The sequence below is a fragment of the Chlamydotis macqueenii genome, chromosome 7 (genome assembly GCF_036417535.1).
Source record: "Chlamydotis macqueenii isolate bChlMac1 chromosome 7, bChlMac1.mat, whole genome shotgun sequence".
NCBI classification, from domain to species: Eukaryota; Metazoa; Chordata; class Aves; order Otidiformes; family Otididae; genus Chlamydotis; species Chlamydotis macqueenii.
Genome location: NC_141562.1, coordinates 5,022,815 through 5,041,027, shown reverse-complemented (window position 1 = coordinate 5,041,027; position 18,213 = coordinate 5,022,815). Strand labels below are relative to the sequence as shown.

The 18,213-nt window shown below is 38.6% G+C and overlaps 1 protein-coding gene across 1 annotated transcript in view; it reads left to right on the top strand.

The window, feature by feature from the left end:
* ZCCHC24 (zinc finger CCHC-type containing 24) overlaps positions 1–18,213 on the top strand; it is a 110,538-nt gene that overhangs the window by 13,645 nt on the left and 78,680 nt on the right. The window contains exon 2 of the mRNA XM_086752054.1: positions 3,888–4,088. Within this exon, the coding sequence (XP_086608180.1) occupies positions 3,888–4,088 (201 nt within the window). The remainder of the gene's footprint in view (positions 1–3,887; positions 4,089–18,213) is intronic.

The following is an 18,213-nucleotide window of genomic DNA, read 5'->3' as shown; positions in this document are numbered from 1 at the left end:
ATCAAAGTAACACCACTACAGAAGACAATAGCTGACTATTTTGCAAAGGACCACACTGTAACCTTACGGATTATGTGCCATTTAACTGGAAGCGCTTAGCAAACAAATAACAAAGGAAGCCTTACTTCCCAACACCACCAACAGATACAGTTTAAAGATCTACTGAGCAGAGAGGTTACCTTTGGAAAGTACAAAACTAGATTTTCAGTTTGGTTCATATTCAACTAAGTCAACAAGTTTCACAGGAAGCAACCAAAACCAACAAACTAACTTACATTATCAGCTTGAGCTTCCCACCAAGCCAGTTGCAAAGTTTAACCACCAGCTCTCCCATCCTCTCAGTACAGCAAGATAAAGAAATCCTGGATTCATTACAGCTGGCCTGATGAGCCTTGTAATTAGAACCTGCAGTGTGGTCTTTGGCTCCTTGAGAGCACTAACCCTTTCACTGCCAAATCCTTTCTACCCTATCATATCTCAAAATGGGACTCCAAGTGAAAGGCATTATCTTTTGTTTTAAGGTGGTGTCTTCTTTCTAAAGAAATAGGTTAGCTTTGCTGGTGGTACATTGTGAACACAAAGCAGTCACTGCTTTTGGTGGAACTCATCAGAGGAGCAGTCTCCCTGCCACCTCCCAGATGTGTACCAATACACTCAAGACCAGAATGAGTTTGAATGCATTTGCTTCTTCCTCTCTTTTCCTTTCTACTGTTGTCTATATGAGACCATCAGCATTCTCCCTGTCACTCTGATAATCCCCTGGACATCCCTTTTGAGTGTGAAACTAATTCAAAACTCAAAACCCTTCTTAAAACTCCCCTTTGCAGCAGTGCAAACAGCTAGTAGGGGCTGAATTGCAAATTTGCTCAATTAACTTCCCCAGACAAAAAAAATACCGTTTTATGTATCTCAACAATATTAATTCACTCTTTGTCTTCTGCAAAGACAAAGTGGCTAAATCACCATTTGTTTCCATCATATTTATTACGTGTTCCTGGGCTTTCGCTATTAGATTCCAGGGGCTAGGATGAACTTTCCCACCACCACCCTTATTATATAACTTGGCTTTTTGGAATGACTTTTTTCCTCATCTCCTGAGGAACTGGAGATTTCCACAGCCAGTGACAGGATGTAGCACAGCTTACGCTGGTGCTCTTTATAGCATCTTTCAAGTGCCAGATTGATGTGTTTTTCACATCGACTTGGAGTTAAACTGATTTAAGACCATTTTCCAGGTCAGATTGGCAGGAACTGTTGAGGCAGTTTCCCTGACTCTATGCCAGGAGGGATGGGCTGCATCTTGGGATCATCTAGGAATTTTCCTTAATGAATTAATTGTTCTTTGAAGCACCAGTGACGTTGGCAATGTCCATCTTCTCCTCTACTGTCGTCTTCTGGGATGTTATATTTGTGCTTTTTCCTTTTTTAACACTGGGCCTCAACATGATTATAGGGAAGCGTTTCATGGTGGCATATGTAGACTGGATGTTTTGCCGCATCCAGCTTTGCCACATATCGCACAAATGCCCTGCCAGCTGAACCAGATAGCCACTTTCAGAGCCATATGTCATACTTTGGCTACAGAGCTGTTGGTGGCTGCTAGGGTTATGATTTGGTGTTGGTATAGCCTGTAGGCTGATGGGATCCTGGCCTTTGACATGGCTTCTGGCTGCCATGGTTCGAACAAACAAAAGTTTGTAAAAAAAGTTTGCTGACGGAGTGGGCAAAACTGCAGTCATTGCGACCCTTACGTTTCCGTATTGACCTGAACCGTACCAAGAAAGGTTAGTGGAGGAGCAAATTACATAATATCCAGTTATGGTGCCAAATTTCTCCCTTATAATGGGGATAATAGCTCAGTGTAGAAGATATGTAGAAAATATTCACCTCTGCGAGCCATGTGTCCAGTTCAAAGCCTACTGAAGGCAACAGATAGGTATGTTTTGTTTTGTCACTGGGCTGGCTCTGAGGGCAGAAAGAGCAGCCTCATGATAGTCAGGAGTTCTATATTCTCAGGGGATGTTCTAGATTTATGCAACGGGTAAAGAATTTGTGATTTCACACATTCTATGTGTTCATACATTCTTCTATAAAAATCAGGTAATAGCGAATTTGGAAAGTTACTGATGGGTGTAATGCACGTGAGGTACTTTAAGAATCTCTTGGCAAGAGGGGCTCTTAAAAAGAAAGATTTTGTGTTATTCCAAGTGTATGTAAGAGAAAGTGGCTCCTAGGGAGACAAGAACTTCTTGAAGACCCTTAATTAATACTATTTTGGCGTCCATAGCGCTTCCCCTTCCTTTCAGCAATTTGATGCCAAGAGTTTCTCATTCCAATAGTGTCCAATAAATCCTAGAAAATAAATTCCAATGACCATTGGAAGTATCTGTGGTTGCTTGATGACTAAAGCAGGTAAAACCTTCTTGTTAGTTTTTGAAGTAGCTTTTCCTTTTAGGATGTACAGATTTAATGTAGAAACAAAGTGTCTCTCAGCAGCCATAACGTCTCGCACCAGCTTGGAACTGTGCTGTGCTGATGGACAGTGCCAGGACATGTGTGAAGTCCCGTGTAAGATCAGACTCTACTCTGTGGCCCTTCAAATTGATCCTGCTTCAGCTGTGTAAGAGGGGTCAGTGGAGCTCAGCACGTTGTGTTTGACTGTCATGAGGGTGGGTGACTGTTACTCAGAAAATGCACTCACTGTGCAGACATCCTGAATGTTTGAGGTCTCTCAGATAAATGTAATTCTATTTCAGATTTATTTCACAAACTCTCAAATAAATTTCAATACATGACATACATAAAGACTCCATTGAAATATTTGGATTTAATACCCTGAAAAACAAGGTCTCCACAGAGGCACAGATCAGATCTCTTCTTATCTCACTTTCCCATAAGCCAGCAGTAATTCCCTGATGCCAGGAGAATGACATGAGCATCACATTATTGTGAGGTGTATCAGACCTAACATAGAAACACCCTGTGAAATGTGTCCCATCATTTCAGGGTGGAGAGGACTGTCAATATTTGGTCCTGTTTCTACAGTGGTTCATTACCATGTTGCTGGTTTTTTGAAATAAGTTATTATTTACTTTTTAAACTCCTGCTACACAGTTTCCTTTGAGCCTTACCACATTAAAGTGAATGAATCCTTGTTATCTCTACTAGGGAGATTAGCTATTTCGATTATGGGTTTCCTGCTGTTCCAAAACTAAAGAATGGCAAATTAGGAGCTCCTGATTTTGATTTGCAGATTGAGAGAGTGAAGATCCTATTGAGGTGAAGTACAAAATCTAGGTATTTACTCTTTATCAGGAAGTGTTTAAATCACAGCAGGTTTCCCCTTAGAAAATCCAAAACAGACATAGGTCTGAATATTTGTTGTTATTGTTTGAACACAAGACTCTACGTTGACTGTCTCATTAACCAGATTGGAAATTAAAAATTACTCTACATTTTTCTTGATATTCTTTTCCTTTCCTTGACTTTAGTCTTGTTTGCATAAGTAGTTCTGGAGACAAAAATGTTTCTTTTTGTAGGTTGTTCTTCCAGCTTTTTGCCTGCCTATTCTAACCATACCATGACTGTAGTATGATCAAACACAAGAAAGCAATTGTTGCTTAGTGGAGAGGTTGGACTTAGGGAACCATGGCAAGTTCAATAGTTTCCTCATCAGTGGGGTGGCCAACTCCATTGCACTGCCTTCAGAATCCTCTTTATTAACGACCTGTATATTGCTCTCCTCAAATATGCAACTATGTTCTTAGTGAAAAAAAAAATCCACATTTTTTTTCTGCTGTTTTTATTCTTCCCCTATGCAGATCAGTCTCAGAATAATCATTAATACAGTCTTATGTTTCATGTGAGTTTTCTCTTTTCTTTTGCAGGCTCTGAGCAGCAGTCTGTACAAGAGTGCATCGCCTTATGGCTCTCTTAATAACATTGTGGATGGGTTAAGCTCCCTCACTGAGCATTTCTCTGACCTATCCCTTTCTTCAGAAGCCAGAAAACCCAGCAAGAGGCCACCTCCTAACTACCTGTGCCACCTCTGCTTTAACAAGGGACACTACATCAAAGACTGCCCGCAGGTAAGGAATAGATAATGTTCTGGAAAAATCTTCATGAAAATTTTCTCTATTCCTTGATTTAGTAACACAGAATTTGACTGAAATAGTGAATAGCACTGAAGAAATGTCTTGACAAAGTGCCAAGCTAGCCATGTGTTTTTTTAACCTATTCTTTATCACAATGCTGATGGAAAAAAATATGCTATTTCATTTGTCTAATAAGAATTACAAAAAATATTCATCTAGGCACATGGTAAGTAGATTTTAGAAACTTTTAAAATAGCTACTATGCAATTTTCTATCACAGAGATAATGTAAAATACATTTTCAAGCAGCACACTCTATAGTCAGTTTGGCAACGGTGCTTAATAAAAATATAACAAGTTACATATGCTAAAGGAGAAAAAACTTACACTGGATGAGTACTTTGAATTGGTGTTGCAGTAAAACAAGCTCCAAGTCTATTTAGTGCAAAATGTCTCCTGTCTCATAGAAGAGGTTTGCTATACTTGGCAAGTGTAGCAGGCTTCGACTCTCAGAACTTTTTTGCAGTGGCAAAACTGGCAATATTTATTTCCTTAGAAAAGAAGTATAAACTAGTGTGCACAAAAACCACTCACCAATCTGCAGGGGTTTTTTTTCTGAGGCTCCAAGCCACAGTGTGCGCAGTTTCTCCATCCTCTCAAGTTTCAGCTGGATGCCGGCGTGTTGCTGGCTTAAACTTTCACAATTCCAACAATATTCTATATAGAGTCCCAAGGAAATGAACGTGCTGCCAATACTCTAGAAATTCAGATGTGGACATTACCGGCATCCACTTCACTATAGTTTTAACCTCCTACCCTCTTAACATGTGACTTTCAGCAGAATTAATCTGCATAGAATTAACTACAGTTAATTCGCTGTTGAGGATGTCAGACATATAAGCCAAAACACAGGCAGAAAAGCATCTGCCAGCTGAGCAGGGTCAGCATGAAATCACATCTAATGTCAGATGAGCTTTAGCTGACTATATTCCTTCTGCTGTTATGCATAGACTAAACTGTTTTCTTCATGGACTTTAGCTGTATATCTTTCAATAATTCTAACAAAAACTGTGGAATTAAAGTACATTTCCAGTGTTGGGTGTGGCACTTGATGATATTTTTACTTCATATTATTCCATTATATGTAGAGTAAGGCAGTATTCTTTAGGAAAAATATATGAATTTTTCCTTGTTAGGAGATCAAAAATACTCCATTTTACATACTTATGTGTTTAATGTACTTAGTTTAGCACGTTACAGCGAAATGCAGAGATAGGACCCACATAATAGCATGCATTACTTGACAAGGAGGTTAGAACTACAGCTACTAAATATACAGCAGAAAGAAATAGAGTGCTGAGCTGTGGGAGCTGGCTGTGCTGTGCTGCGTAAGAAACCGAATGAATGCAGCAGGTCCCTTGATGATCACTACGTGCAAGCTGCAGCTCGCACAGATGGTTCCAAGTGAATGTGTCAGAGTTGGAACAGAAAATGCATTATTTATTCCGTAGGTATTTTTACAGTTTGAGGCATTAGAGGTTAAAGAACAGTTAATGAAAATTAAAGACAAACCCACAGAAGTCCAGGAGATAGAAACAAATTAATATACCTGTAGGAAGATTAATTTATTTAAATTGCATATCCATTGTAATTTTTTTTAGATTTCACTAGTAACATCTTCAATTTATCTGTGAACCCGAAATAAGACTTCCTACAGAGTGTACTCTGTGGCTGGCCTATGAGCTAGTAAGTAATGACTGAAGGAACACAGGACCGGGAGGCATCTGCTTGCTCACTGCACACAGTCTTCTACAGTTACAGGTGGCCATATCATACAGTCCCTTTTATAAACTGATCAAGTTTTAGTGGGAAGTATTTCAGTATTTTGCCCTCACTACTGCTGATGTGGGAAGCTGCTCCAGAACCTCAGTCCTCTCCTAATTAGAAATCTTCGAGTTTCCAGGATAAGTGTAACTTGTGGCCACTTTATAGTCATTTGTTCTCTTGCCAACATTGTCCTCTACTGAAATAGCTCTTCTCCCTCCCTGGTGTTTATCTCAGGATGTATTAATAGACTGCAATCATATCCTCTTTCATTATTCATTCTGTAAGGCTAACCAAGCCAGGTTTTCTCAGTCTTCTCAACAAAAAGTAGATAGAGTCTCTGTTCTTCAATGCTTCTTATGACTGTCTTCTGTTCTTTTCATCTCCTTGCGCATGCATGTCTACATGGACGTATGGCATCCCAGAACAGATCTCATCAGTGCCTTTTGCTGTGCGTGCACGTATCTCTTGCTATAGATCAAAGTTTATGTTGGTTAAGGAACATGTGATATGAAATTAGTTCTGCTTTATTTGAGATATCTAACACAAGTGTTTTATGGTCTAGTCAGCATGTAAGTGTGAAAAAGAGCAGACTTAAGCAATCACAGAAACTTAAGCACTTCCCTTATTTCATTTAAATTTGAGGGCAGATCTACAGGGGATGACCCTGTGTACGAGTTATGTTCAAAACATTGAAAACATTGTGCACAAGAGGGGAGTACCAACAGCAGGATCCGGCCTTTGCTAGAAAGACTCCATCGGTTACCACTGCTTTTGACAATGACTGATTTCTTATTTTGAACATGATAATGCACTACTTAGTAGCTTAAATTTTAATACTTAGTTTTTCTAGTGCTGCCAAAAATGAAAGTTGTTTTGCAAATCCTACCAAAAAAAGGACTGTAGCTATGCATTTTTATAGCACTTAAATTTGGATAGAGAAAAGAGATAAACTAATCTGATTTGGACAAAATGCCTATCAGTAAATCATACGGTATTTTAATTTTCTTTTTATGTAACTGCCTAATAAGAAACATATTTTGAAATGGAGTGTTTTATGGAGTTTTTCCTGCATAACAAAGAAATTGTGTAAGAACTTTGAGACTTTATATCCTCCCTTAATTCTGCTTATTGTAAACACGGTGAAGACATGTTCTTTTTCTGTTGCTGTAAAAGTTGATGGAATACCATACTGGTGAAAATAAATGTATCAGTTCAGATTTATATGGTAAGTGATGATCATATTCTAGCAAGTTAAATAATTACAAATAAAAAAGGCCAGCTTTAGTATTTGAGTACCTCAGGTATCTGCAAGTTTGTCCAATATCCTGTCCAAAATTATCTGTTTGGAAATTGAAACACGATTTAGCAAACGTATTCTTTTAGCACGCAGTTTGTGTGATCGGTAGTAATAGAAAGTGTGTTTTCTGTTTTAGAAACTACCAGAAATTTGAGCAATGCTATGACTGCAATTCATGATTTCCAATTTGCCTACACTTGCAAAAACTGTTTGTTGCAATTATTACATCTACAAAAAACACAGCACTTTTTATCTTTAGCATTATCTTTATAGTGTACCTACGTTTTCTCCAAAATAATTTTTGAGCTTCAGTGGCTTAAACAATAACATCTTACTCACACCTCTCTGATGTTCTTTCACATATAGACAGAGCTGTCATTGACTTCAATGAATTGAAAAATGTCTAGAGAATGAAGGTTAAAAGCAGTACTCTTAAACTTAATAAAGGTTAAAAGCAGTGCTCTTAAACTTAATATAGTGGTGCTCTTAAATTATCATTGCCAGTACTATCAAATATACAAAATATTTTTCTTTAAATAGCAAGGAAGGTGGTTAGTTGCATGATATATAAATACATTCTTACATAGATTTGTTAAAACTTTGTTGTGTACTCAAAGGTACTGTGCCAGTGTATATCTTGCATACACATGATAACCATAGGTTTTCTTTTGTTTGTCAGGACAAATAATGATGAGCTTTGCACCAGTAACAGTTCAGATATATGATACTTTATGATATTTATTTATTTAACAGATAGAAACTCATAGAAGACCTTTTTTAAACAGTTATATTGTCTGTTTTCACCCATTATCACTGTAGTCTATATTTTTTAATCCTACAAAACATAAACAGTGGGATCATTCATACTATGCATGACCTATACAGAATGAATCTTGCTCCTTTAGAGAACAGAGATGTTTTTGACATTACCACCCTTCCATGATGTCGTCATCCTAAACCTAGAACTATCGTTTCGGTTTAATACTCAGAAAGTACAGGATAACGGGGTAGGGTGTTAGATACAGTATATATGGACATTTGTGAATAACACCATCTAGTTCCGGTTCTAAGAAGTTACTTATTGAACCTTTGCCATGGTTCCAAATCTTCTTTGGGAAGGAAATACGTGGACACAGATCCTAGACTTCCTTTATTGATGTGTCATTCCTCTTGTTACTTTGGGCAGTAATGGACCAACAGCAAAGGCAGCAACAAAGTTTGTATTTGTAGAGGTCCAAGCTCAGAGCTTCAGCAAAGCATCTCTGTATTCAAAGTTTCCAAAGTGCCCTACCTCGTGTTTCTGCCAAGCATCAGTTCCATCTACTGGTCTCTCTGTCCTAACTTTGTTCAAGGCTGTCAAATCTTTTTGCGAAAATATGTGCAGGCCTAGTCATTCAAAAAATACATGGTTCCAGCCATGTTCTTCTGAATGCCGAACAAGGAGACTGCTCTGATCCCTGTGCCAGCCCCAAGCTCTCTGAAAAAAAATCTTTCTGACACCACCTATAAATTTGTACACAGGCAAGAAACTCTCACATCATAGAGACTTAGTAAAAAAAAAAAAAAAATACAGGCAAGTATCACCATTCTGTAGTCAAATCCCTGGTGCACTACAACTACTTAGTCCAGTCCCTGGGAGATACAGAACTGTTACACAGTGTGTTTCCTGATTTTACCCTATACTTATAGAGGAAAATGCATGTGTGTGCTCATAGAAGTACAGACACACTAGCACAGATGTATATGTAATGGGGAAAAATATTAGCCTCATTTTGCACTGCATTTTAAAATCTGTGAATGAAATGTATGGCATGATCCATAGCAATGAGGCCAACAGTGAGAGTCTTTCCATTGCCAACAGTGATCTTTGAAGCAGATCTTGTAAAACTGAAGTCCCTTGAGAACACGTATTCAAGTCAATGGAAGTAGTAGACAATTACTGTGGCTGCTTGAGTCTGCATAGATTTGCTTTTGTGGTTTCATGCAGGATGTGAAAGAAATCAGTGTCAAGCTGAGTTTAGTCCTTTCTTCTTAGTCCATAGCTTGGTCTGCCAGATCATGCTGCCCTGAAGCTGTCCCTCCCTGTGGTCAGATATAGTGGCTCTTTGGCAGTAGACTTGGCTCAGCAGGCAGCTGTTTGGCTGCAAGATTGCAGCAACTCTCATGCCTGAAGCATTAATCTGATTTGTCTTGTGCCTTATGGTTTTGCAAGGATGTCAAACGTCCGCAAAATGCAAGGAGTCCAGAGCTGTGCTTCCTCCAGGTACCAAAGAACGGCTACAATGGCCATGATGAACAAGCTGCCACCTTTACAAAGATAGAAATATTTTACCTTTATGGGTTTTGGCTTAGAGATCTTAATTTAAAAAAGAAAAGCAAAACAAACACAAACATCTTGAAATTTTTCTTTCTTTTAAGTGGAAGATGATGTTTGAATCATTTTTGACAGTTGCTACATTTTACAGTAGTCTCTTGGATATCAGGTGATGGCTTCCAAAAGAACATGTCTTTTTCCCATTGAACTGAGTGAAATACTAGAATTCTTATTCAGCTATACGATGTGGGGTCAAGCTCTCCAGTCCCTCAGGAATTTGAAACCCTGTATGGCTCCATTTTGCGGGCTCCACCATAGTTTTTGATTGGAGTATACTTGCTGGCGTTTGCTATAGTGCTGTACAAGTGTCTCTTGTTTATGCTTCAATTTTGTTGCTTAGAGAGTTATTAGAGGCCTGGCTGTGCAATCCCTGATATGAATGAAGCAGTATTTGAATCACTAAAATTAATATTCCTCTTACAGAGAAAAAGATGAAAATATGGGACATGTAATAAAAGAAAATGACAGGTAAATTCGTCTCTGGTGCAGTAGCAGTGATTTTAATAGGACCAGTACCAATAAAGAACCTGTATGCCTGTATTACAAAGAGGAAAAAGCTGTTAATCTCTACTGTATGGAATTATTTTCAAACTGCATGTGGCACTCCAGAAAACAAACCTCTCTCTCTCTCTATATATATATATATACAGCCCCTCAGTTCTCTGTCTTTGAGATATGTTTTGATACATTAATTCATTTTGTATAGTGCATATTTCTTCACCTAAATATATCTATAGAAGAAATTGTAATTCTTAGTTGTTCATTCTGCAAATACCTATGCATATACTAAACTTCCACCTTATGACATACTGGAACAATTTGAGGCTCTCAAAAGTCTTCTTTATACACAACATACTACTTTCATTTATTCTTATTTTTCCACTCAGAGCCTGCATAAAATTGTTTTAGATTATTTGGACTTGGCTAAGATTTTTTAAATTTGTTTTTTACCACATGACAACTCCATGATATCAAATACACTACAAAATATATTACAGGGTTAGTTTTTTTTTTTTTTTCCTCATATGCTTGAACTTAGCCCTGCCATGTTTTCTCAGAGTTTCTGAGTTTAGCTGGATATATTTGTTCAGATAATTTCTGCTTTTATTATGAAGACTTGCAGAAATGTTGTAACAGAAGTATGGTGGGCTGTAATTTTTGTCACATCCATTTTACCTCTGGAAATGTAAGCTCTTTAAGAGTCTGAAACATCTCTCTGTTTTGGGAATTCTGAATAAGCCGTGCATGTCATGGCTTTAAACTGTTTATCAGAGAGGCAAGTAACCTGGACAGCTGTATGTGAGTAGACGGGATCCAAACAGCCCTGCTTTGACAGCACGCTCCCAAAATACTAGTTTTAAAACTGTGGCTACAATATGTGGCATTTATGTCCAGTTGTTTGATAAACTGTGTGCTTGGAAAAAAGATACCGAAGCCTAGTAAGAGCAGTTAGATACTGAAAAATAAAACAGAAATACCTAGTGACCTCTGTCTGTGCCCCTTTCCTGTCTAGCGCACTGCTTGATATTACATTCCCGAAAGTCTGGAAGACCAGCCAAAACCAAACTCCCTCTTCAGCATCACCACTAAGCCGTTATTACTGATATGAGTTCAAATTTTTTTTTTGCTGTGGGAAATCCAACATAAACAGAAGTGATAAAGGCAAGTACTGTAAGAGGGCAAGCTTGCTTGTTCTTTGTGGTGACCTTGGGGTGGAATCTCATGTCCTGTGCGATGGTGACCAGTGGACTGTGAAACAGGTGTCAGAGGGTCAACCCACCACAGAATTTGAGTTTTCACTGAGATATTCCAACTTCTTTTTGTTTACCTTTGAATCTTATTTGCATATGCATTATCTAGATAAATTCAACAAAGGGAATATGCTGTTTAAATGTAAACCCTTATGGATACCTGGCATTTCAACTGAATAAGGTTTTGGCATTGGTAAAACCTCAACTGGGTCTTGGTTGAGCAGAGCAATTCAGGGAAGACTGAAGAAGGGAGAAATCAGTTTGGGAGCTCTGAAACATGACTTCTGTTGAAGTACTGAAGAACCAGTATTGTTTGCTCCTACAAAAAGACATATTAATAAGTTGCAAATATGTAGAAAACCTTGCATGAAGGGCACAGTTTGTTTTCTGGATTCGCAGCTAATGAGGCCAAAGTACTGGACTTAAAATAGGCTGCTGTTTCTAACTGTGAGACATTGAAACAGAGTGTCTGGGAAGGCTCTTGGTCATTGGAAGACTTTCAGAACAGTATAGATAAACATACATCAGGATTTTCACAGGTGATCCTGTCCAGGGACAAGTGAGAGGACATCCCAAAGCATCTCCCAGCCTTATGTTTCTACTATTGTGTATCTGCATACTAATAATGCAACTCATTATCTTAAATTTGCATAATTTATATTTCAAAACAGTGCACAGCAGACCAGATCCAAATCCAGTGCAAGTCACTGGGAGACTTTTATAAGATCCTTTGAAGTAGACTGAACATAGCATCGGTTAAAATCTGAACTCTGTTTACCAACAATTTCGTATTTGCTTAGTTTGCAGTAAAACTCCTGATAAACCGTAATTAAGTGCTTATCTTGGAAATGAGTACTGTGAGCATTCCTTTTGAGAGGAAAAGTAATGTCTGGTCTCCAGCCCTCCACAAGCTGATTTAAAGATAAAGTAAAGAGACAACTACCAGGTCAAAACTGCTGTAGTTTGTCAATTCCTCAATTCACACTGATAAGAAGGAGTAATGGAAAATTAAATGAATCGTGTTTTCTCACTTCGTAAGAGTATTTTGGTTTAGTGTGAAATATAGATTGCGGAATTTTCATCTGTGCTTGGAAGTGTTCAGGACTGGACAAACCCCTAGAAAACCTGACCTGAACTCAGTGTTGGTTCTGCTTGGAGCAGGAGGTTGGACTTGGTGATCTCTTGAGGTGCCTTCCAAACTTAATGATGCTGTGGTTCTATTCTGTGATAATTAAAATTTTGTGCTCTGCAATAAGAGATCACTCATTGTTCTTCAAGATCTCTATATCTCCCAGCTCTAATCTCTACCACAATCCTTCCTTACTGTGCTTTTAAATAAAATACTCTTGCAAAATACAATACAATATACAAAAACATAAAAGTTGAAGCAAACAGGCATTTATTGCAACAACAAATATAGAAAACGAAAGACCCTAAGCCTTGGAAATAATGCCTGTCAAAATGTCCATGCACAAACACTTTCTGTAAAAATGTAGCTTCATTTAATCTATATTTAGAAAGTAAATCAAATAACTTTTTTTTTCAAAAGGATTTTTCTTTAGGAAAATGTCTATTTCAACAAGGTGTTCAGCTGAAAAAGCAAAAGGTTGAAGCAGACATCTGAGGTGGAAGAAACATTTTGTTTTGCAATGTTTAATAGGTTTCATTTCATTTACGGGGCACACTCTGGCTGTTGAGAAGAAAGCGACTGTCAGGGTAGTGACCTGCCTTGTCTTTCGTTCTGCTTTCCTTTTAACTTACTCTACAGAGGGGGAAGCTGGTGAACAGGTAGCAAGAGCAGAAAAGAACAAGAGGAAATCACTACAGGCTGAACAGCAGTTTCTGCCAGCAACATGTAGCTGCTGCAGCTCAGCTTCTCCTTGCTTTTCTGATTGTCCCTGGACAGTCTGTAGATTGTGAGGACACCATTCCAACTCAGGGGGCCCCTCTCCTATTTTCCTGCTGTCAAGATGTACTAGTCAGTCCCACCTTTCCCTCCTGTTATGTTACTTCCCTCAAGAAATTAAGATACTAAAATGGAAAATGATCCCTTTTCCATTTCCCTGGTATAGCACAAGTATTGCTGCTATTCTGCTGTATCTGGCTTATGTCAATAAATGTTAAAGGAGCCTTACATATTTTGGTATGGCCTCTTTTACAGCTATGAAAAGGTCTACTGTGAGATGCGAACAGAGTTTCTCAGGTAACTAATGCCCCTCTATGCCTTGTGGGATTTTGTACATCCTTCAGACTAGCTGAGTGTGCTAGATCAGAAGCAGGAGAGAAGGCAACACTTGTGGATCAGGAACACAAGTCTTTGTGCTATACTGATGCATGGATGTTAGCCTCTCAGACATCAAGCTCAGGAGGCATCATGCAATCTGAACAGTCCCGGTGATGCTTTTCAGAGTCCTGTTGGTCCAAAGGAACACCTGAGGATTAAAATTGGTTTAGAAGTCACTGCACCTATTGAAAAACAGACCATTTGCTCTTGGTGGTGATGCTAAGATTCAGGGGTTTGTTTAGCATTGTTTGTAATCCTAAAGAGGCTCTCCCTGTATCTGTAGAGTAGCTCTGCAGTCACTACTCCCTCCCAGAAGCGACACGTTTTGATACAGCTGCCATTTGCTGCCCACACAGGAGAAGCCAAATGTTTTAGCCTTACATCAATGGTATTTAAGAGCAGATAGCACAAAACTGACTGCAGGTTCCTTGTTGCAGCAGCACCAGTCAGTGCATACCTGTGAAAGGATAGTGTCTGTAAGTTTGCTGAAACACCAAACCTAGAGACTTTGAAGACCTGTGAGCCTAGTCATGCTAGTTTTCTTCCAAATTCAAGTGAGTGCAGAATCTGTATTTGTTTTTAATTTGGTTTTTTGACATAGGGCCATTCCAATGCTTTCAATACTATAAAAACTGTTGATTCACTAAAATTAATATTAAATAGTCACTTCCATAATTTTGTTTTTCCCTGTTTATATTCTGGAAGTGTTAGCTCTGACTCCACTCTACATCAGAAATTCAATATATTTATGTTTTACTAATGTATAACATGACTCCCAGAAACCTAGTAACTTCCTCCACTGTTAGACTGAAAAAGTTGAGAACAGAACTTCAGTTCATAGACCCAAGTCCTGTTTTAACTCCTAGGCTGTTTCTCTGCATGAGCTCAACAAAACCAATACCAGACATCTCAATTTTTGTGATTTATTTTTGATAGCAGAATACACCTTGCAAAAAAGTAGTAGTCAGATTTGCTGATAAGCTTACTGTAAACTTAGTTCCTTAACATTTTCTATTTTACACTATAAATTCTCTGTCATGTTACTGATAGGGACTGTTATTTAAGGAGGAATTCTCAGGTTTGTAGAAGCTTGGGTTTTTTTTCTTAAAAAACAAGCTTTTTCTTCCAAATTTCCTTCATGGGGCAGAAAAGCTAAAATGTTTGTATAGTAATTAGAGAAAATAAAGAATAAGCCTTTCATTTCAGAGCCCGGTCAGTGCCAAATGATTAGCTAAGGCAATAAAGCCTGTGGACAGGCACTTAAGCTGAAACATTTGGGGATTTTAGCAGACATTTTGGAAATGACATAATCTTGATTACTACTTAATCATCAGATTTGCATCTGATTTTCCACAAGATACTTGCTACTCTTTGTTTCTACCTAATTCTCTGGGTGCACAGAAATATCTGTAGGAGTATAACAGCACCTTTTGAGATCTGCTGTGGTACTAAGCCCTGTAAACAACTTCTTTTTCATTCTGCAAAGAAAGAGTACATTTCAACAACACTTAAACGTGGTCTCAAGCAGTAATTTTGGACACGAGTTCAGAGTAACACTGAGCATTCTAAGTTCAAGGGTTTCATATACAAAATACTGGTTTCAAGTCCATTTCTAATTTTAACCCACGGTGCAGGTGTGCAGCTATAGATAAAACTCTGCAGCAGCACAGATAAATCAATACTTCCACCTGAGCCAGCGTACCCACACCACCTGGAGCCAAGAACAACCTACCCAAGGACACACTCAGCCTTCTTGAACAGTGCCCCATGTCATATGTGGGTGAGGAAAGGAGACCCTCAGGAGACTTCACGAGAGCAGAGATAACCTCTGAGATGGTTTTACAAAGCAGTCGTGTCACTCTTAAATGCCTGATTACACAGTTGAGGAAATTAGAAAAGCAAAAAGTAGAGGAGAGAAAAGCTCCTTTCAAAGAAATGGCAAACAACAAAGCTTTCCCAGAAGACTGAAGGGGATTGCTCATTAAGGTAGAAAGGCAGCTTTGATTTAAATAGTTTTAAAAACCAAAACTTGATAGTAGTCATTCCAGACCTGCATTTTGTATTTCTCAATGCAAGTTCAAGCTCTGCTATTTAAAACAGCTTTCTGTTAATCCTGGTTAAGGAGTTTAATAGATTAGAGCTAAATGCCAAATCTGCACTGCAATCTTCATAATTTTTACCAAGACTCATTAAAAATTCCTCCTCTAATGTCAGATGTCCCCAGGCCTGATTCTCTGTACCCTTTACCTGAGGACAAACCACCACCAAAATGGTCACGCTGGCTTTTGGCTGAGCTTGCCACTTGTCAAAGTGTTTACACAAAACATGGGAAAGTAGAGAAGCCCAGGAACTTTCAGGTTTCCTTGAAAATGATAACTTATGAAAATTCAGGTGTTCATTCCTATCTTGAGATTATTATATACATGTGTTCTATCATGACAATATGTTTTATCCTGAGATTCAGTTATATGGCTGTGACAGGTGAAATACATATCCACCTGCATTTCATCTGTCACAGGCATGTAACTTTCTCAGGATAGGTGATATCCATATCTCCTGAGATAGCATAGAGTGCTGTTACACTTATAAAAGTAACCCTATGCCAATACTGGAGCATGCTAGATGTTTTTGCGTTAGTGACCAAAATTTCACATCCGTTTTCTGCTAATCTAAGTATATTACACAGTTGTATCCTATGTGATGTACTGTGGACATCAAATATGTAGGATGAAGCTCTGAAGAGGGGACAGAGGCCTATTTAAATGATGTATGAAGTTTTCCTGAGGTGACTTTGCAGCAGAATGTGAAGGCCTGACCTCTACATTCAGCTTTTCTCTAGTATCTGTAATCACTCTGCCCTCTCAGCCTTTCACCATTTTGTAATTTTGTTTGATTTCTTCTTCTAAAACATGACCAACAGCTTCTTGTCAATCCCTATTCCTCAGTGCGACTCAGTCACGAATGATACTTTTAGTCTCCTCATGTCTACTTGGTGCCCTTAGAAGACAGGGATCTCTGATTAGATAGCATGGCACTCATGGTCTGAGAGCTGGAGGTCCTTGTGCGCTGGCGAGGGAGAGGAAGGATAAGATGGGCTGTAAAGATGGATGTTGTATGTCCACAACCATCAGCCGTAGCAAATCAGAAGAGATCTAACAGTCATGCAGCAGTTGTTAGCATAGCACCATGTACAGGACTGACAGACGGTTACTGCTTGTATTACTATTTCTGTTGTTCAGTAATGAAAGCTATGGTAGTTAATAACAATCTGATTTTTAGGCCACTGCTAACAGTCCAATTAAGCTTTAAAAAAAATTGTCTCCCTTGCTGGTATCATTTACAGCAGTCTCCTGAGCAGCAAGTCTTAACTGTAATTGTGTGGTTGGTTTGTGGTTCCTTGCATACTATACAGAATCTATTTACACAGAAGACAGGAGACACTTACTATATACCTGAAAAGTGGTACTATTAATGTGAAACTATTGGAAAGGCTTTTTTTTTTTTGTAAATAATGTTGACATATATAAGTAAATAATACCATATTCCCCTCTATAGCTGCTTGAAGCACAAATAAGCGAGTACAACTAATAAGGGCTCTACTGTTTATATGCTGAGCTCAGAATGTGACTCACATTTTGTGTTTGTTTGCAAAGTTGGAGAGGAGAACAGGGCTTTTTTTTTAAGCATTAACATAATTTTAACTCTCATCTGCTTTCTTCTGAGCTCCCATTCCTGATTCAGCACGCATGAGTCTGCTAATGAAATCCAGATGTCAGACAAAAAAACAATAAGCTCTCCCACCCATCTGGTGGATCAGGTTTCTCAGAGATTGGAAAAAAAAAGATTCAGGAGAGATTCCTAGAACGTCTGAAACTTTAGATTTCAGTATGTTTTCAGAGAGCAGAGAGCAGCAGGGGGATGGTTTGGAGGTAAAGCTGATAGCAAGTCAAGATTCTTGGTGGAAAAGTGAGAAGAAATTGAGTTGCTGTGTTATCAGTGACTCTGAGCCCTAAATAGATCTAGTATTTCCCAAATTCAGTACTGCTACTGAAGGATTATGCTGAGCATAACAAATAGCAGTTCTGAGTTAGGAATAAAAAATTAATGTGATGTACATTTTTAAATTGTTTCATTCCTTGGCTTTGCTGTTTCAGGATCTCATACCCTCCTGAATGGGAGGAGAAATTCAACATCAGCCTACAATTTACTTTGGAAGGTTATTTGGAGGATCTCACAGCTGTGACTCTGGGCTTCCTCTTTCAACCATCACCTTAAGCCTAACCCTAGTCCTAGGTTGAGCTGTACACAAGGTGTCCAAGTCCTTTCCAAGACCAAGACTTGTCTTCAGGGGACAAGTTTTTCACAGCCCTCAGCTTTTTTGGCAGCTTCTTTCAAGCGCAAATCCAGCTGTAGCTTTAGGCTTTCTCCTTCCCTTGACCCTAAACTTGACCATAAATCTAAGCTTTAGACAGAGCAATCCAGTCCTTCCTACAACTGAAGCTTTGTGGTTTTTTTCTTTTTCTCTACTATTTTTCATTTCTGGAATGTATCATAATCCTTGAAATGTGTCACATCTTAGGCCTGAGA